We start from the raw sequence: 20804 nt of genomic DNA, 5'->3' as shown, positions 1-20804 counted from the left end.
TTTGAAAGTGGTAGGAGACAGGAAGATGATAAAATAATACTGTGATGGGAGGAATCTTGGAAATGAGCTTAGGGGAGAGAAAACAGAGATGTTGGAAGGAGAATTCAAAAATAGAAATCACTACTAATGCTTGAAGTTGGAATTGTTACTTGGGGGTCTAATCAGGTACCTGAGGCTGATCCTGATGCATATGGGTGAGAACAGAGTGTCTGAGGGGGTCACTGGCCGTGTTTTGATTTTGTATCACTCCATGTCATTCTCCTTTTTAGATGATTCAGAACTCTGGGTAGAAATAATCTCCAGAGCTCAGATAAAATAGTGGTTTCCACCCTTACCTCATCTCTAGGGGCTCTCTCTGAGTTTGATAGCTTCACTTCTGCACTGACAATTTCATATAAAATGAAAAAATACATTGATGATAATTCTAATGTGTTTTGATAAAGACTTCTCTGGATTTGTACACCTGTCAGAAATAGGATTATGTCATTCTGGTTCTTAGCTCATGTAAGAAATATAGATAGATACAAAGGTTAATGCTTCACTTTCACACAGTAACTGCTGGCAGAACTGGAGGTAGAACTCCACCATCTGGTCCACATGTATGTAGCACTCACCCACTTCTTTGAAAGATTGCTTGGAAGAAACTAGAGACAGACCAAAGAAGCAAGAGGAAAAAAAAATCCTCATTTTTCTGATCTAAAAATAACAATTCTACTCTTTTAACAGGTAGTTAAAAGAGGACCATCCTAAATTAAGAATAACAACCCTACCTCTTTTAACACAGTGCCATCATTGCCATATGACAGTGGTCAGGCCTAATCAGTTACAAACCCATCTGCATAGGTTTCTTATTAATCAGATTCAGTCTGGTATTTGCAAGTCGAAGTTTCAGACCATTCTGGAATGTGACTGAGTAGGTGAAAAAGAATTCACTTTTAAATATTCTTAACATCTTTAAATGCAATTTACTAGCTGGCGTGACTTGGAAGAAAATTAAGAAAAAAATGAGTGAAACCTCTTTGGAAAAGAAGGCAGTGAAAATAGGTGGAAACACCTTTCCTGACAAAAGTTGTGCTGAATGAAGTCATGTGTGACGTTAGCCAGCAAAGCTGGACATTTGCCACAATTGGTTGTTGTGTCTGCCTGATGAAAATGACAATTAGAAAACAACAAAATAACTGTGGATAGGCAAGTGCCTATTTCAACTGTGAATCATGTATTGCTTTGTTATGTAATTGGTTGCTTAAGAGGGTGTCATGGTTTTAGAGAAACAGCCCTGAGGTTCAGTCTCGTTCTACTACTTGCTAACTGCATGACTTTGGGAAAGTCTTTATCTCGTGTCTTCATATGAGTCCTCATTTATCCTCATATGTAAAACAGGGATAATATAATAAGGTTGAACCTTATTATATATGCTATATAATAGCATATAAAATTGCGATTTCTGAAAGTCAGAAATTAGCATATATTGGAAAGCTTCTAAAAAAACTTTATTCCTTCAGTTCAAAATAAGGAATCAACTGCCTGATGCATGTTAGATATTATATTAAATCTTAGGAATTCAAAGTGATACCATCCACATCCTCAAAAATTCCCAACTCTTAGAAATTATCATATATTGGCAGGTTCATATGATTCAACCTAATAGCTTCTACCTCACAGGATTATTGTGAAAATTAAATGAGAAATGCATGAAATGTTTGGCACACAGGCTCATAGTAAGTGCTCAATAAATGGTGGATATTATTATTCTTAAATGAATCATGTAAGTATTTTCTATATAATAATCAAACTCACTCCCACTTATTTACAACTTCTGTATCAAGTTTTAAGTCCAATCTATTTACTAGAATGCAATGATTTAGCGCACATTGATTTTTCCCATACACATTCATATGCAATGATTGCTCACTAAAATGCAGAAAGGGTGAGGTTACAATGTGTGTTTTTCTTTTTTTTGGATTTGGCTTCTTTCACTTAGCATATTTTCAAAGTTCATCTCTGTTATAGCATGTGTTAGTACTTCATTCCTTTTTATTGACGAATGAGATTCTATTGTGTGGATATATTACATTTTGTTTATCCATTCATCAGTTGATGGACATTTGAGGTGTTTTGCTTTGGGACTCTTATGAGTAATGCTGCTATGAACATTTGTGTATAAAAGGGCACATCATATGATCCCATTTATATGAAATGTCCAGAGTAGGCAAATCCGTAGAGAGAGGAAGTAGATTAGTGGTTGTTAGGGGCTGGGAGGAAGGGAAATGGGGGGTGACTACTAATAGGTACAAGATTTCCTTTTGGGGTGATGAAATGTTCTAAAATTAGGTAGTGGTGATGGTTGCAAAACATTATAAGCATACCAAAGACCACTGAATTGTACACGTTGTAAGGGTGAATTTCATGGTGTGTGAATTATGTCTCAATAAAGCTGCTATTTAAAAAAATTTCATTAAAAATGTACATTCACCATGTATAAAAAAAGAGAGCACCTGATAGTATATGCAGCTTATTATCAAAAGGAGACACATTTTGCCTTGAGAAGGGTTTGGATAATGTTATTAATCTATTTCCATTTTAAGTATAGTGTACTTCACTCTTATTCTGCTCTGCATTTGTGATTGAATTTGACTCTCAAATTATTCAAAGAGCTGTGTAGACTTTTAAAAGGCAGTAGAAACAATGGGAAAAAGCAGAGATCGCTCAAAGGTTGTAGAGTTGTACTGATGCTGAAAAATCAATGAGATTAACCAAGAAATTGGCTCAATAAGAAACCAGGGACTCCCAAAGGGGGTTTTACAATTCAGAAACAGGAAAAAATTAGAAAGCGGTTTATTTGCAATTTGCATAGATTCCTCTACTTTGTGAGGTTTAGTATAATTGAAATGTATTACAATTTTCAGGAACATTACCTACAAATTGATATTAGGTGGTCTATAGCTTGTAATTGATGTGCTTCATGATAAAGATGGCAGTAATGATGTTTTAAATATTCTAGTGCTCATTGGATTTCATTTTTGCAGGCAATTTGCAGCTCCTCTGAGTAAAATATTTATATTCAATTACAAAGTCTGATAAATAGGATTTCCCCCACCCCACCCCTTCTAATCACTGCAAAGTATTAATAGTGCTTTCTTATGGCCGATTTCTTGCAGGGAGCAGATAAGATTATAGCCGCATTTCTTTCAAAACCTCAGCAGCATCTCCTTCTGGTAGCCATTTAGATATTTTCTTCCACCTCTTTGACCTCAGATGACACGACCTTGCCATCCACTACTTCTTGCACGACTGTCTTAATCTTCCTGGTTTTCTTTATATCTGAATTCATATTAAACATTAAATGTTAATTCTGGCACATGACTCTACTGATTTATAATATTCAACTCTAAATTATTATTCTTTTTACTTATTTCCTTCTTTTAGAAAAATATGTTAAACCCATCCTCTTTCTCAAAAAATCTTAAGTCCATTTTATAAATAGATACAGAAAATGTGCTTCTCCCCAAATTTACAAATATCCTACTCTTATAAATTCAAGAAATAAATGATCTTGAATTTAAGTGGAATTCAGATTTTGTCTTGTTTTTCCTTTTCAGGATCTCAGATGTCTCAAGATAGCAATAGCACAGGCCAAGAAAATCACCCCGTTCTGAGGAGTGTGCCCAAGTTCCCACATAGAGGGTTTCTTTATGCCATGTACAAGATTTTTAGAATCCCTGGTGTCATATCTGCTCTTTTGAGAATTGGCCTTTGCTATGGTTTGAATGTGTTCCCTAGAGTTCATGTGTGGAAAATTTAATCCCCAATGTAACAGTGTTGGGAGGTGGGGCCTAGTAAGAGGTGATTAGATGATGAGGGCTCTGCCCTCATGGATGGATTAATGTGGTTACCATGGGAATGGGTTAGTTATTGTGAGAGTAGGCTAGTTATAAAAGCAAGATCAGCCTTCTTTTTCTCTCTGGCTCTCATGCACACTCTTTTGCGTTTCTACTTTCTGCCATGGGATGACGCAGCAAGAAGGCCCTCACCAGATGCTGGCACCTTGATACTGGACTTTCTGGTCTCCAGAACTGTGAGCCAAGTAAACTTCTATTGTTTGTAAATTATTCAGTCTCAGGTATTCCATTACAGGAGCAGAAAACAGACTGAAACAGCCTCACTTTACTTTTTATCCATGGGAGATAGTTATTGGAAAGCAACTGAGTGTCATAGAAAATGTGCAAAAATTTAGAACTTACCTCTCTCTTCCAGGGTGCTTAACTGATATTCTGTAGTTCTGTTTTGTTTTTTTTTTAATGAAAAGAAGAAAAAAGAAACAGAAAAAAGGATTATTGCTGTTTTGAAAATGGAATGCACTCTTGTCTTTTATATTTCAAAGTCCAAGTGAATGTGTTTTAATGCTTTCATGTATCTTTCCCTTTTACATTGCTTGTTATTGCAAACTTGAGCGTTTTACTTTTTAACTTGAAAAATACATAGCTTTAAAACTGACCAGTTTAATATAAGCTAAGAAGTTCCTCTAATTAAAGTAACAAAATTACAATGGAAGTTTAAATCTTGTGTTCTCTTGTTGATATTCTTAGGTATGGTATCTGAAGACAGTTGCTGCTGCCACACTGATGATTCTGGCTCCCGTGGACCTCAGCAACTTATTGTCTAATTCATGAGCTCTCAATTAGAATTTCCAAAATGCTATTATGCCTTCAATTATATATTAATGATGAAAATTAATATCAGCATAATCTATCATTTGGAGAATTATCTTCTAACTCAGTCCTATCACATGATCTCAAGGCTCTACTTGATATTTTGGGCATGTGTCTACTTTTTGGTATATTTTCGTTTTGTTGTTGGTGGTGAGGCGCGTGTGAGTATAATTACTTCTGTTCTAGGGATTGCATTGGTGCTGGGTAATGAGTGACAGGGACATTAAAATAGAAGTGCATACAGACATTGACACCTATTCCTTGATTCTAAGAGCCTTACCTTACGTCTTCTCCTTCCAGAAGGCGGCGGTAAGTAGCAATTTCCTGCTCAAGCCGAGTCTTTATGTCAAGAAGGATATGGTATTCATTGTTCTGGCGTTCCATGTCACTCCGAATCTGCATCAGTTGGGCCTCCAGAGAGCTCAACAGCGACTGGAGGTTGGCTAACTGGCTGCTGTAACGGGCTTTTGTCTCCTCTAGGGTGTGCTCCAAAGACTCTTTCTATGAGCACAAGAAAAATAGAGCATTTCTTGTCTAAGGACTTGATTCAAGAGATGGGTCAATTTTAATTTATTTTGAGAAGGGTCTCTGCAGTTCATCACTGTGGGCATGGTGTGTATTTCTAGCTCCATCTCCCACTCTTCCCAACTAGGCAACCTCAGCCAGTCAGCTAGGATCATTAGCTCTTGGGGTTTTTCTTTGCTTGTAGCTTTGCACCCACTGTTCTCTCAGTGCAGCACATTGTAGAATTGTTCTCAATATTTGCTTCCCCACCATGTGAAGATGTTATACCTCTCACTCCTTCATCAGACCTGGCCATGTGATCTGTGGCATTTCTCAATTGCAGGATTAATTCCTTTAATCCATTGACACCTGGCTGGGTCATGTGACTCTCTTTGGTTAATGAAATGCCGGTCAAACTGACAAATGCCTTTTCTTTTTCTTTTTTTTTTTGAGACGGAGTCTTGCTCTGTCCCCCAGGCTGGAGTGCAGTAGTGTGATCTTGGCTCACTGCAACCTCTGCCTCCTGGGATCAAGTGATTCTCCTGCCTCAGCCTCCAGTAACTGTGATTATAGGCACACACCATCATGCCCAACTTATTTTTGTATCTTTAGTAGAGATGGAATTTCACCATATTGGCCAGGCTGGTCTCGAACTCCTGACCTCAAGTGATCCTCCTGCCTTGGCCTCCCAAAGGACAAATGCTTTTTCTAAGGAGAAGCTTTAAAAGCTATCAAGTGACCCAACAATTGCTCTTTTCTTTCTGCCAGAACACTGGCTTGTCCTAGGTAGGGCCTACCCCTTTAGCCTTGCCCTTGGAAAGGAAATGTCATGATGGATGTAGTATTGTGGCTGCAGGCCACTGTGGTTTGAGGGATTCTGGTTACCACAGCATAATTTGTCATGGGCTGGCTGGTTTGCTTGGCCTGGAATGTCTCTAGTTCATTCTTCAGCTTAAAATTGTATCTTAAATTTTAAGATCTGGTATAATGGACACATACAGGGGAATAGCAGACACAGGGGCCTAACAGAGGCTGGAGGGTAGGAGGAGGGAGAGGATCAGGAAAAATAACAAATGGGTATTAGGCTTAATACCTGAGTGATGAAATAACCTGTACAACAAACCCCCATGACACAAGTTTAACTATATCATAAATCTGCATATTACCCCTGAACTTAAAAGTTATAAAAATATCTGGTTTAAATGCCACTTTCCCTGTGAAATCTTCCAGATTTACTCTTTCCTCTGCATTCATGCAGTACATTGCCCTTTCCTCGATTTCTCTCTGTCCTTTGATTATAATCAGTTGTTCGGCCTCTTTCCCTGCCAGCTCTGCAAGGGGAAGGGTTATTTCTTGTAGGTCTTTGCATTTCTAAGTTCCTAACAGAGGACCTTGGTAAACACATACTGGATTGAGAAAGAGAAGTTAGATGTGCTTTACCATGCTGAGATGGGACTGGAGGTCTATCTCGAGGCTCTGGGAGGTGCGTCTCAGCTCTGTTAGTTCAACCTCAGTTCCTTTTAATTCTTCAGTGTTCACTATGACCTGTTGCTGCAGAACTTCAGTCTACAAAGTGCCGAGAGTGAAAAAAAAAACAAACAGTTGAGGAATGGAAATAAGAAAGAAAAGACAGAAAGAGAAAGAAAGAATGAACAAATGAAGAGGAAACTGAGTTATCTCTTTCTGGAGGAAAGCTTCTACACATTTGCTCACACTTTACAATTGTGCGGTTACCTGTCTCTCAAACTGTTCTTTGGCCTCTTGAAGGTTCTTCTGGGCCATGACTTCATACTTCTGCCTCATTTCATTCATGATGGCACCAAGGTTCAGGCCTGGAGCAGCATCAACCTCCACATTGACAGTGTTGCCCAGATGCTTGTATAGACCATCGACTTCCTATGAAAGTGAAAATTCTGATTGATTTTAGTCTGAAGCACATTCTCAGATAAGGTTGGGCAGAAAAGACATAAGAAGTCTCATGACCTCTTTCATTGGCAACGAGTAAAAAAGAAATAAAATAATAACTTGTGTTGGGCTTATTGTGGTCCAGGTACTGCTCTAAGTCATTTAACCTACAACAACATTATGAAAAGAAGGCGGGGCTTGTATCACTATTGTCATCATCATCATCTCTGTCATTACCACCACCAACTCTTCCCCCTTCTCCTGTTTCTCCTACTCCTCCTATTATTATTATTATATAGAACCATTCCATCGTTTCCAATACCACTTCTGAATATTTTCTCACCTCCTGATGCTCTTTTTTGAGGAGAGCTAGGTCTTTATTCAGTTCTTCAATTTGAATCTCCAAATCTGTTTTATGTAGGGTTAGGTCATCAAAGACCTTATTCAGGCCTTGGAAATCAGCTTCCACTGTTAGGCGTATTCCTCTCTCGGTCTCATACCTGGGAATTAATTAGTATACAGAGATAACTGGTCCTTCTGCGGCCATTATAAGAGAGAGAATCTAATATAATGAGATAGGTTTTTAAATGTGGCTTATGAGGAGATCAATTTCAATACTTTATAATGTCTGCCTTTATACATTCATGAAATGTACATAAGAACCTAGGAATCAGACAATTTGCTCAATAATATAATCTCTGTAATTTGGAGTGACTGGAAAAAGGCAATCTGAAATAATTTTGAGCACTTCTAAATTCTAGAATTTATCTTACAAGAAATTAAATTGTGTTAATTATTGTGTTGGCAAAGGGTTCTCATTATTGATATTAAATACTTTTACTTAATGAATGTACATGATCAATTTATTTTTATAACTTTGTGAACTGAGGCATCCAAAGTGACTTATCTCAAACAGCTCTACATCCTCCTCTACAATCTTACATACGCTCTCTGTCTCTCTCACTATATATATGTGTGTGTGTGTGTGTGTGTGTGTATTTGAGACAGAGTACCACTCTGTCACCCAGGCTGGAATACAGTGGTGCGATCTTGGCTCCCTGCAGCCTCAACCTCCTGGGCTCAAGCAATCCTCTCACCTCAGCCTCCCAAGTAGCTGGGACCACAGGTGTATGCAACCACGCCCAGCTACTTTTTTTGTATTTTTGTGTAGAGACATGGTTCCCCATGTTGCCCAAGCTGTTCTCAAACTCCAGGACTCAAGCAAACCGCCTGCCTCAGCCTCTCAAAGTGCTGGATTACAGGCATTAGCCACCACGCCCTGCCCAATTTCCTAAAATATCCAGCTTTAAAAAGTGACAATGCAATGGGACACTCAGTGCTAGGTAAAATTGTAACTAATGCACCTTTACTGCTTTAATCTTTGGATTTGATTTCCTATTTCCTTCTAGTTAATCTCTTGGAGCATTAAAAGGCTCCTCTTCTAACCACAAAAGGCTTTTTGGTGTTCATGCATTGTACAAATTCAGGATGAAGATGCCCTAGTGTGGAAGCTGTTTGTAAGGAACAGCTCTGGTCACATGTGGTGTGATGACTACAGAGAAAGTAAACACAATTTTTTCTTTCTTTTTGAGACAAGGTCTCACTCTGTCACCCAGGCTGGAGTGCAATGTCACGATCTCGGCTCACTGAAACCTCCGCCTCCCAAGTTCAAGTGATTCTCCTGCCTCAGCCTCCCAAGTAGCTGGGATTACAGACATGTGCCACCACACCTGGTTAATTATTATAGATTGGTCCTGATTCTTTGGTTGGCCAGACCATCCTGTAAAACACTGGCAAACCAGAAATCATCAAGAGTCACCCCTGGAACTTGGGTCATACACTTGCAGGTACTTGAATGAACATGGAGAATTACTTGGAGAATCACCAAGGGTAGACTTAAGACTCTCTTTAGATAACAGAAAGGCACTTAGGGAGAAGGAGAACTGTAAATTGCTTTCTTATTACTCCAAAGGGCAGAATTAGGTTTAGTGGGTTAAAAGGTAGATACCAGGTTACTAAAAAAAAAAAAAAAAACTTAGCAACCAGTAATAACAAAAGAGAATAGTAGTTACTGGAGGTGTTCAGTTATATGCCAGGGGATCAAGAGAGAGAAGGTCATCCCTGAGTGCTGGGCTAGCTTCTGACACGTAGTTTCTAACCTCCTTTAGGCTTCAGGATTCTGGAAACATTGAATCGTGGTTCCTTTACCAACAATGATATGGAAAGCTGATTATCTGGAAGGACTACTAAAGGAATTCTTTTTCAGAAACTTTTGCCACATATTAGGGAACCTACTTCAGTCTGAAGTCCTCAGCAGCCAGTTTAGCATTATCAATTTGCAGGACACATCGAGCATTTTGCAGTTGAGCATCCTTAATCTGGAAAATACATGAGAAAGAATGACATTTTCTTTTTTAAAAATTTATTTATTTATTTATTTAGACAGAATCTTGCTCTGTTGCCCAGGCTGGAGTGCAATGGTGCGATCTTGGCTCACTGTAACCTCTGCCTCCCAGATTCAAGCGATTCTCCTGCCTCAGCCTCCTGAGTAGCTGGGGTTACAAGCATCCACCACCATGCCCGGCTAATTTTTGCATTTTTAGTAGAGATGGGGTTTTGCCATGTTGGCCAGGCTGGTGTTGAACTCCTGACCTCAGGTGATCCACCCGCCTCGGCCTCCCAAAATGCTGGGATTACAGGCGTGAGCCACCACGCCCAGCCAAGAATGACATTTTCAATTGGATAGGTGTTTACAAGGATTTAGTTTATCTCCAGCTGCAGTGACTATTATGTCAAAAATGATGTTTATTTCAAGCATTTCTACAAGAAAATATAGAAAAAATAATGACATGGGTGTTTAACATAATAGAGTCATAAAATGCAACCCTAGATGCCCCAGGGTTTGGTCTTCTTTCTTGTGATTTTACAGAAGGAGAATTTAACTTAACTTGAGTCATCAGAACTTATTGAGTGCCTCGCCTTTGATGTTTCGGCTTAGAACGTTTCTTTTAGCCCCTCTGGTCTGGTGAGCTCCCATTCCTCCCTCATGTCTCAGGTTCGACAACATTGCTTCAAAGGAGCCTTCACAGATGTTCTCAAAACTGAACTGGATGATCTGCCTGTGCTCTCATTATCCCTCTGTGTGCTGGTCCCTCTGTCCATCCCTGTTTCCTCATAAATCACATTGTGTCCACCATACTATTCCTCAGTGCCTAGCATGGTGCCCAGCACCTAGTTAGTGTCATTCAGTATTGGCTGAATGAAAGAACATGATGCATAAAAGAACTAAATGCATGATGGATGCATATAGATGAAAAATCTACTTGCAGAAGATGTTGCAATGACATTTCTCTTTCAATGGATCCAGTTTTGGAGAGGGCTGCTCCCTATGGTTGGGACTGTCCAGCTCAATGGGACGGATGGCCTGTGCCTGTGTATTTGAGATGAGCCAAAGTAGAGTCAGAAACATGAGACAGGTGTGGTTCGAACATTTTTAGTGAGAGCCTAAGAAGGATGAACTTTATTCCGGAAGGGCAATTTAAATACCATTGCTTCACACGCCCATAGTTTCTAAAATTCCAAAGCAACTTCCCATAGAGTCCGAATCAAATTGCTCTGATGTTTAGCACAACTCAAGAAAAATAGACTTGCTGGTAAGTAAATGGGCTTTACTCTAAAGGAGTATGAATCTTAACACAGAAATGACAGTGAACACTTTTCTTGATTAGATAAGAACTTTAATTCAAAGCAAGTGCTCTGTGTCATATATGAAATTTTCAATTAGGAGCAAAGTCTTCTGCTTTTATTCCATGCAACTGATAAAATACAGAGCTCCACCCTTTTTTTGATGACATAGGAGGAGGTTGTGATATGATTGCAATAAACATGAATTGGGGGCAATAGAATATTTTATTACCGTAGAATTAGTTTCTGAACTGCTTGATGCTGATGGTCATGTTATTAAACAGGGCACTTAAAAATCCAGGCACCATTAAGACCTATGTTCCTGCCACACTGTTTCCACCCAGAATCACTTTGTTATTTAAATCTGCGGTACAGTATTCTAATAGTCACACCTTATCATATTTACTTAAATAAAAGGAGACAAGTCTTTGAACTGACTGGGGTTTCAAAACTTGAGGACTAGATGAAAAACTAAGAGAGATTTATCACATAATTAATTTTTAGCTCTTTTCAGAAAGATTGCTACTATACATTTAGCCCTGATGTGGTAAGCTGTGACAAAGATTTATTACATTCCGGAGGATAAAATGTTCATATTTTGTATATAATTATATTCAACATTAAAAATAGCATGATTTAAGGTCATCCTATTATACAGTCTAAAGGTAGATGAAAGAATTTTTGTAGATGTAACATTTTAGCCTAATTTGCTTTATAACGTCCATTTGGACCTGCCTAACATAGATAACCTCTTGATTTAACTTTCAGCTAAACACAGACTAGGAAACAGAAACACAGGCGTCATCTCTCACCTGATTTCGCAGCTCTTCAATTTGTTTGTAATACGCGCTGTAGTCACGACCAGCCCTCGGGGCGTTGGTTTCGTACCACTGCTTGATCTGCACTTCAAGTCTGGAGTTGGACTGCTCCAGGGTCCGCACCTTTTCTAGGTAGCTCGCTAGACGGTCATTTAGGTTCTGCATGGCCATTTTCTCATTGCCAACAAACAGGTCCCCGCCGCCGGTGAGGTCGCTCCCATAGTTCACCGTGTGTCTGGAGTTGGAGATGCGGATGCCTCGGCCTCCAGCACCCCCATAAACGCTGGGTGTCATCCCGAGGCGCTGCGTGCCCACTGTACTGACTACAGAGGCCTGCAAGGAGTTGCTGAGGCTTCTGTGGAAGCTTCTGCGACTGAAATCCATTGGAGATTCCAGGAGGGAGCACCTGTAGCTTCAGGATGGTTGGGGCAGAGTGTGTCTCATGGAGGGTGTTGAGCTAGCCTTTTATGAAGTCCACAGGTGAGAAACTCCTCCTCTGCTGACATGTCACTAGGATTGGCACCACAGTCCACCTTGCCTTGCTTCCACGCCCCCCCCTTTGTATAACAATATGTTAATATGTTTAATTCAATTCCAGAAAATAGCACTAGAGGCATTTATTGGAGGCTTTTATCAGGGGCAACTTTTTTTTTTTTTTTTTTTAAATTAAACAGGTAACAAAAGGAAACAGGAAGGTGTGTTCTTTTAGCCCGTGCACCTGCCTTGGCAGGATTTTTTCATCCTAACATACACATAAAGAATATTTATAATCCTCATGTATAATTTAGGCATGTAAAAAGGCAGATGTACCTACATAACTGAAAGTCACAATGGAGATAAAGGACAATGGTTTATTTGTATTGAGGAGTTGCTCTTCAGAACCTCTGTTTCATGCTTTACTTGTGTTTGGCTTTTAAGTTTATTCTATTTTGGACATCTTATTTTATAAGACTATTAATATATTTTGTACAAACACAAAACCTCGAATCCCTAAACCAGGAATGAAACCATTGTACATTTGGAGATGTAGTTTGGGGATATGAATTAAATGAATTTAGCTGAGTGATGGACTAGATGATTTGGGAGGTTATTTTCTTTCTATTTCTAATGTTCTATGACTAAATAATGCATTTTAGGTTTCCAGTCACTGCCTAGCTTCAAGCCCTGTTCCCAAGACACTTAGAATAAATCGCACAGTGCTTTGCACCAGGCATGGTACCAGGATGGGTCTCCTCTTTTGTATAAGGCCAGCTTAACACCCACCATGAGACAGACTTTGCCCCATCCATCTGGAATCTACTTACAGGTGCTCCTTCTAGAATCCCCAGTGGATTTTAATTGCAGAAGCTTCCACGGAAGCCTGATCTTCCTTGTATGTCCCCACAATCACAGCAGGAGTGGCTGTATGTATAGGAAGTGGGGCAGGGGGGGCCTTGGGACTACACTCAGCAACCAGGGTTGGGCTGGAGGCAGCTGCTTGCGTGTGGACCTCCAGACACATGGGCGTGATCTCACCGGTGGGAATCTGATTGTAAGCACCCAATAAATGCCTGAGTCACTTGCTTCCCTTCATTCAAACCCCCTGGCTGAGAATTCATACCTCCCATGAAGCAAGTAAATCACTTCCTTAATCAAGTTAATTAGAAGGGATTGGAAAAGTCACTAAAAACATCTAATGAATTGTCATCCCGATACTTTAATGGAATTGAGATTTGTATATAATTAAGCAAGCAAGCAAGTAAATGCAAAAATAAAAAATTGGAATTTACTTGTCTTATTTTAGAGGCTTATTTGTTGTTGCTGTTGTTCTGAAAGCCAATCACTTAAAAAAATTTTTTTTGAGCTTTTAGAAACCAGTGGCTTTTTTACTTTTGAGTTTAAATTTTTTTACAGACAACTTTCTTCTAAAATAAGGTCAGATCACATTATTTCTCTCTTATGAACAGTATACTTTAAAATAATACATTGTGTTTGATTTTATCTCAGTTATATCACAGAAATAAAAATTGAGATAAAACGGGATCTACTTTATGCATTTTATGGTATATGTGTGGACAGCTCTTACATTTTTATCCATTCATGTATTCATCAGCCAGTACTGAGCACTCACCACCAATGACTGGACTGGTAGCAAGAAGACCTTGCTAACTTGTTAGAGTTATAAATTACTTTGTTAATAGATGTCACAGCTAAACTCTGTAGCAGAGAAGAACTTTTTATAAACACATGAGCTATGTTCTTTACACATATATTCAAAGATGAATTGCTTTTTGTGTTGATTAATGGGGTAGGAGGAGATTGTTAGATTAAAGTCATTGGAAAATTATACTATTTAAATTACACACGTTTTATCGTAAGTTGGTCTCAGCCAAGAGTTTCATATGCTAACACATGATCAAGGTGTGTAGAAGCATTATTTATTTATTGATTGATTTTTGAGATGCAGTCTCTATTTGTCGCCCAGGCTGGAGTGCAGTGGCTGCGATCTCGGCTCCCTGCAAGCTCTGCCTCCTGGGTTCACCCCATTCTCCTGCCTCAGCCTCCCGAGTACCTGGGACTACAGGGGTCCGCCACCTCGCCCAGCTAATTTTTTTGTATTTTCAGTAGAGACGGGGTTTCACCGTGTTAGCCAGGATGGTCTCGATCTCTTGACCTCATGATCTGCCCGCCTTGGCCTCCCAAAGTGCTGGGATTACAGGCGTGAGCCACCGTGCCTGGCCAGAAGCATTATTAAATCAATAGTTAGCGTTATAATTAGAAAAGAACGTAAGTGTGGTTGTTAAACAGGATGATATTTGTTCTCTTTTGTAGGACAATTCTTCCTTATGGCTGGACCTAGTTATGGTTATATCAAAGAGTTAAAAATCCCATTTTTAGTTGTTTTCAATTTTATTTTTATTTTGTGACAGGGTCTCACTGTGTTACCCAGGCTGGAGTGCCATGACACAATCACAGCTCACTGCAGCCTTGACCTTCCAGGCTCAAGTGATCCTCCTGCTTCAGCCTCCCAAGTAGCTGGGACTATAGGCATGCACACCATGCCTAGATAATTTTTATTTTTATTTTATTTTTATTATTTTTATTTTTATTTTTTGACAGAAACGGGATTCCACTATGTTGCCCAGGCTGGACTCAAACTCCTGAGTTCAAGTGATTCTCCCACCCCACCCTCCCAAAATGATGAGATTACAGGTGTGAGCCCCTGTGTCCAGCCAATTTTTTTGAGACAGAGTCTGGCTCTGTCACTAGGCTGGAGTGCAGTGGCGCAATCTCGGCTCACTGCAAGCTCCGCCTTCTGGGTTCACACGATTCTCCTGCCTCAGCCTCCCGAGTAACTGGGATTACAGGAGGGCACCATCACGCTTAGCTGATTTCTGTATTTTTAGTAGAGACAGGGTTTCACCATGTTGGCCAGCCTGGTCTTGATCTCTTGACCTCATGATCTGCCCATCTCAGCCTCCCAAAGTGCTGGCATTGCAGGTGAGTGCCACTGCACTGGCCCAGCCATTTTTTTTTTTTTTTTGAGAAATAACTGTCTATTTCTTATTCCAGAAATCTTTGGCTAGTTTTGATAAGTTTTTGAGGTTTTAAATTTAAACTAAAACGTGATACAATAGTGTTGTTACTATGAGGTATAGTCATTCAATCTACTAATTTGTTGCAGGAGAAAAAATTCTACTGGAAAGGTTCCCACCTGTTTATGTAAGGGCGAGAGAATTTGCTGGCTTCTGTATGTCACTGAGTTTTGTACTTTCGTAGATTATTTGATCTTATAATGTGACCACGGGAAACCAAGTGAGTTTTTCACAGCAATTCATTTTTCTGAGTTATATCTCGAGGACTGAATAAAGATCCTATTGACCCTTGTTCATACACAAAGTCATGAATTTAGAGCCCCTGATATTTCAGGCTGTTGAGTGACTGCATCTGTAAATAAATACTTATTAGATCCCAACTTCCTTGTAGCTAGTAGAAGGGACATTTTGACCTCTGAGACACTCTACTGAGAGTGTTAATGATTAATATTAAGTATGGCCAGTAGCTGGGAAGACTATTATAAGCACTACGGTTTTCAGAGGACTTTCAACTTTTTTCTTCTTTTTTTTCTACCACGACCAAGCTATTGCAGTCGCATATGATAGACGTAGAACCTGCAGTCTGTGGAGTGGTGTCTTGTTCAGACAGGGAGAAGGAGGGTGGAAGTATAGGTGAAGGAAGTTGGAAGTTTGGCCCTGAGTTATTTGTTGAAGTGAGGAGATGGGTACAAGGAGGTTGATATATAGTAAACTTACATCATTGTATTCGGCACAGTTAATCTGTCATATTTAGGTTTTTGTTTGCCTTATTTGGTAATCCTCAGCTGTGTTTTGATGAGTTGGGTGGATTTGTTTATTGTCTCATAGTGGCTACAATATGATTGGATGAAGAATATAAATATACATTCTTTTAGAAAATAAAATAAACTTGAAAATTGGAGTAAGTACCAAGCAGATCTGAAATACAAATCAGAGGAAATAAACAATGCCGTTAAAGTTACAAGTTTAGTGGATGAGTCCAGGAACAGATTAAACCAGGATTATTGAACAAAATGTGGCTCTGAGGAAATTTTCCAGAATGCAACTAAGTGACGAAGGAGGAAGTCAAGAGGCATAAGGGCTAGAATTAGAAGGTCTAAATATGTCTAATCAGAGTTCCAGGAGAAGACATGAGAGAATAGGAAAACATTCAACAAAATAAAAAGTGAGAATTTTATAGAATTGTTAAAAAAAAAACCCCAAAAACCCAAGTTCTCAGATTAAGGAGACCTAATGAATTTCAGGCAAAAGGAATAAAAATAAATCACTACACACATTGAGGCAGAAAACCAGATAATTACAAGCAGATAGAAAATAAATCACCAGCAAAGGAATGGTGGTTAGACTGATGGCTGACTCCTCAAAAGCAACAATGGACACTGGAAATGGAATAGAATCTTCAATGTGCTGGGAGGAAATAACTGCCATTCCAGAATTTTCTGACTCGGTAACATTATATTTGAAAGAGGATAAAATAAAGCCATTTTCAAGATTTAAAAAACTGAATTTGCCATCAACTTCTAAGTTTTCGCTAAGAGCAATCTGAAAGAATGTATTTTAAGCAGAAGGAAGATGATTCCAGATGAAAGTTCTGACATGCATAAAAGAATGAAAATAATAAACAAATAAGGTGCTAAGCATGTGACCAAATGTAAATGTAAAGACAAATATTGGCTATAAAATAATATATCTATTGAGAAGAAAAAACAATATGGAATTAAAGTAGATGAGAGCTGGAAGGGGATGAATGGAGTTAAATTGTTCTAAAGTGTGCAACTGTTTAGGAAAACAGCAAACATACAGATTAACTTTAGATATTGACAGGTTAAGAATACATATTACATTTTCCACATAGGGACACATGGTGGAGAATAACACACACTGGGCACCTGTGGTTGGGGGGAAAGCATCAGGAAGAATAGCTAATGGACGCTGGGCTTAATACCTGGGTGTTGGAACGATCTGTGCAGTAAACCACCATGGCACACGTTTACCTATGTAACAAACCTGCACATCCTGCACATGTACCCCCTGAACTTAAAATAAAAGTTGAAGAAAAAAAAGAATGCATATTATGTTTTCTAATTTTATGGTTTTGCCTTTCACATGATGGCTGTTACATTGATCTGGAAATAAGCCAGTGAATTAGCACAAAGAGCTCAGAAACAGATCTGTTGCATATAGAAACTCAATTTTGTCCTGCTTGGGCATTACAAATCAACATGGAAAGAAATGGATTATCCCATATTTAACAAATGGAAATTGTATTTCTGTTCTAAGGCAAAACTTACCTAAAATATATGAAAATGAATTCCAGATTCATTAAAGATAAACATATGAAAAGTTAAAAACTATACAGCATGTAGAAGAAAACACAGAATAATATCTCTAGGAATTAGAGTAAAGGAGTATTTCTAACAAGACACAAAAAGTGAAGACTGTGAAGTACAAAATTGATACCGATTTAGCAATTTTTATTCATTAAAATATACCATAATTACAATGAAAAAACCTCAAACAGGGAGCAGGTATTTAGAAATTATGTAACTGTCAAGAAATTAGTTTCCAGAATATGGAAAATCCCTACAAATCAGTAAGAAAAAGAAAAACATCCCAGTGAGAAAGTGGGCAAAATATGAATAGTTGTACAGAAATGAGGAAAGATGAATGGCCCGTTCCACATCTGCCAACTGGAAAAAGTTAAAAAGTTGGACGGTAGGCCGGGCGCAGTGGCTCAAGCCTGTAATCTCAGCACTTTGGGAGGCCGAGACGGGCGGATCACGAGGTCAGGAGATCAAGACCATCCTAGCTAACACGGTGAAACCCCGTCTCTACTAAAAATACAAAAAACTAGCCAGGCGAGGTGGTGGGCGCCTGTAGTCCCAGCTACTCGGGAGGCTGAGGCAGGAGAATGGCTTAAACCGGTGAGGCGGAGCTTGCAGTGAGCTGAGATCCGGCCACTACACTCCAGTCTGGGTGACAGAGCGAGACTCTGTCTCAAAAAAAAAAAAAAAAAAAAAAAAAAAGTTGGACGATAGCAAGTATGACTGAGGGGAATTCCAATCCATTGATGTTAGCTGTATAAATAGGTACAATCACTTTGTAAAATAGTTTGAGATTATGTTAGAAGGCTGAATATTCACATAGCCATCACTCAGCAAACTATTCCTAGGTGTTCACTTCAGAGAAACTCATAAAATAAGTATTGAATGATAGACATGTACAAGAATATTCACAGAACCATGGTTCATATTAATAACACACACACGTACTAACATACACACACAAGAAACAGAAAACTGGAAACAACTCAAATGTTAATAGCAGAATGAATAAATGCATTCATACATGTTCATACAGTGGGATGCTATGCAACAGTTAAAAATGGATAAATTAGCTGGGCGTGGTGGCTCATGCCGGTAATCCCAGCACTTTGGGAGCCTGAGTTGGGTAGATCACTTGAGGCCAGGAGTTTGAGATCAGCCTGGCCAATATGGTGAAACCCTGTCTCTACTAAAAATACAAAAATTAGCTGGGCATAGTGGTGGGTGCCTGTGATCCCAGCCATTTGGGAAGCTGAGGTAGGAGAATCGCTTGAACCCAGGAGGTGCAGGTTGCAGTGAGCCAAGATTGTGCCACTGCACTCCAACTTGGGCGACAGAGCCAGGCCCTGCCTTAAAAAAAAAAAAAAAAAAGAATTACATTATTGACATGGATAAATATTAAAAAACATAATGCTGAAAGAAGACAACAGAATCCATCCAGATTTTATTGATATATAGTATAAAAACGGGCAAAATGAAATAATGTAGGCTTAAGAGATACACATATAGATAATGTAGATTGCAAATGATGGTCACAGATTCCTTCTGTCTCTGGATGTATACTCCTTTGCAAGTCCTTTCAGGGTTTGAGGGGCATCTAGACCATTTCCATCTTTTGAAGCTTCTGGTATATTAAACAATTGAAAAATATTTAAAATGTTTATATTTCCTTTACATTGCCATTTGCAACACAAAATCTCCTAACACAATAAACCTGTACCAATAACAAGATTTATTTAAAAAATGCTAATTTATTTTAGTGTACTATAGGCTACAAGTTCCGGTGTGAGAGCATAGTTTTAACTGATGAGATGGATATCTTTATTGTGATCCTCCTGCATCGGCTTACCAAAATGTTGGGATTACAAGCATGAGCCAGTGTGCCCGGCCAAGATGGATATAATCTTTTCATCCTGGAGGGGACGTCTGAAACCAGATAGGGCTGCATTCGGATTCAACATCTTAAATCTCTGACTGGGAAACCACAGGCTCAATGGTCCTCTTTACCCCTGCGATTGGCTCCGTATCCGTGTTATTTTGCCAATATCCAGTGTTATGCCAAGGACAAATGAGTACTTATTTTACACAGGCTTGACTAAGAGCCCAACTGAATTCCTCCCAAAACAGAGGAATAATTTGTCACCAAGACAAATTCTAGTTCCTACCCCTGGAATCATAGTAAAGAAGTTATCGACAATTTAAAAATAATATTAGCACCTGTTTCTAGCCATCAATGTTGTTCATCAATGTTGAGGTCCAGTCTCAAACACCTGCCTAAAAAATGCAAATCTGATTATTTCGTTTATGTGAAAAACCAACAGTGGTATGTAGTCAAGTCCAGTATACAACTCTCCAAGATCTAGCCCCTGCCTACCTTTCTAGACCCTCTGGCCATCCCTCCATGCCTCAGATGGCACAGTCCAGTAACACACACCACCGATTCCTCCATTCCATGCTTTTGTATACTCTGCCCCCTTTTCTTCTGCATGTCATCACTTCCAGGAAGCCATCCCTGTGCTCTCAAATTCCTTCCCTCCAGGATGGCCAACTCTTCTGGTTTGCCCAGGATACAGAGCTTTCTGCAATGTGAGACTTTCAGAGTTAAAACTGGGACAGTCAGTCCCAGGACAGTTGGTCACCCCGTTCATCTCTCCTGTGTATGTCTCTCTCTCTCGGGTACAGTGTGTGCATGCGCATTGGCCCTGATTCCTTTGTGGAATGAGTGGGTGTGGGACATGGGGAATAGGATGAGATGAGAATGACTGGGTGGTGATAGTGGTGCCCCATGGCAAGGGGGACACTGGGACAGGACTGGTAGATGGTTTGGGAGATGGTTTACTTAACATAATGACCTCCAGTTCCATCCACGTTGTTGCAAATGACAGAATCTCACTGCAAAGGGGAACATGGTGTGTTTATTTGTGGAAATGCCAAGTCTATGGCACTTGTGTCAGATTTAGGTGGAGGAGACCTGGATGAAGAGGAAGACTGTTGAGTATTCTTATTTGGAGACCAGGCTGGGGGTGCATAATAAGGTATTAGTAAGGTATATAGGAAAGGTTTTCTCCAGTCTTGCTGATTTTTTTTTTTTTTTTTTGAGACAGAATCTTTCTCCGTTGCCCAGGCCAGAGTGCAATGGTGTGATCTCGGCCCACTGCAAGCTCCACCTCCTGGGTTCAAGTGATTCTCCTGCCTCAGCTTCCCGAGCAGCTGGGATTACAGGCACCTGCCACCGTGCCCTGCTAAGTTTTTTTTTTTTTTTTTTGAAATGGAGTTTCGCTCTTG

The 20804-nt window shown here is 39.4% G+C and overlaps 1 protein-coding gene and 1 long non-coding RNA gene across 3 annotated transcripts in view; one reads left to right on the top strand and one right to left on the bottom strand.

The window, feature by feature from the left end:
• LOC103243476 (uncharacterized) overlaps positions 1 to 20804 on the top strand; it is a 338326-nt gene that overhangs the window by 56349 nt on the left and 261173 nt on the right. The window lies entirely within an intron of this gene.
• On the bottom strand, positions 1554 to 12251 carry KRT20 (keratin 20). The gene is made up of 8 exons (XM_008012761.3): positions 11615 to 12251; positions 9414 to 9496; positions 7462 to 7618; positions 6948 to 7109; positions 6654 to 6779; positions 4990 to 5210; positions 4242 to 4279; positions 1554 to 3321 (listed from the first exon to the last, which is right to left on the bottom strand). The coding sequence occupies exons 1-8, from the start codon at positions 12002 to 12004 to the stop codon at positions 3224 to 3226; spliced, it is 1275 nt and encodes a 424-aa protein (XP_008010952.1). The 5' UTR covers positions 12005 to 12251; the 3' UTR covers positions 1554 to 3223.

Source organism: Chlorocebus sabaeus, chromosome 16 (genome assembly GCF_047675955.1).
Source record: "Chlorocebus sabaeus isolate Y175 chromosome 16, mChlSab1.0.hap1, whole genome shotgun sequence".
In the NCBI taxonomy this organism is placed as follows: domain Eukaryota; kingdom Metazoa; phylum Chordata; class Mammalia; order Primates; family Cercopithecidae; genus Chlorocebus; species Chlorocebus sabaeus.
This window is presented reverse-complemented; position numbering and strand designations above follow the sequence as displayed.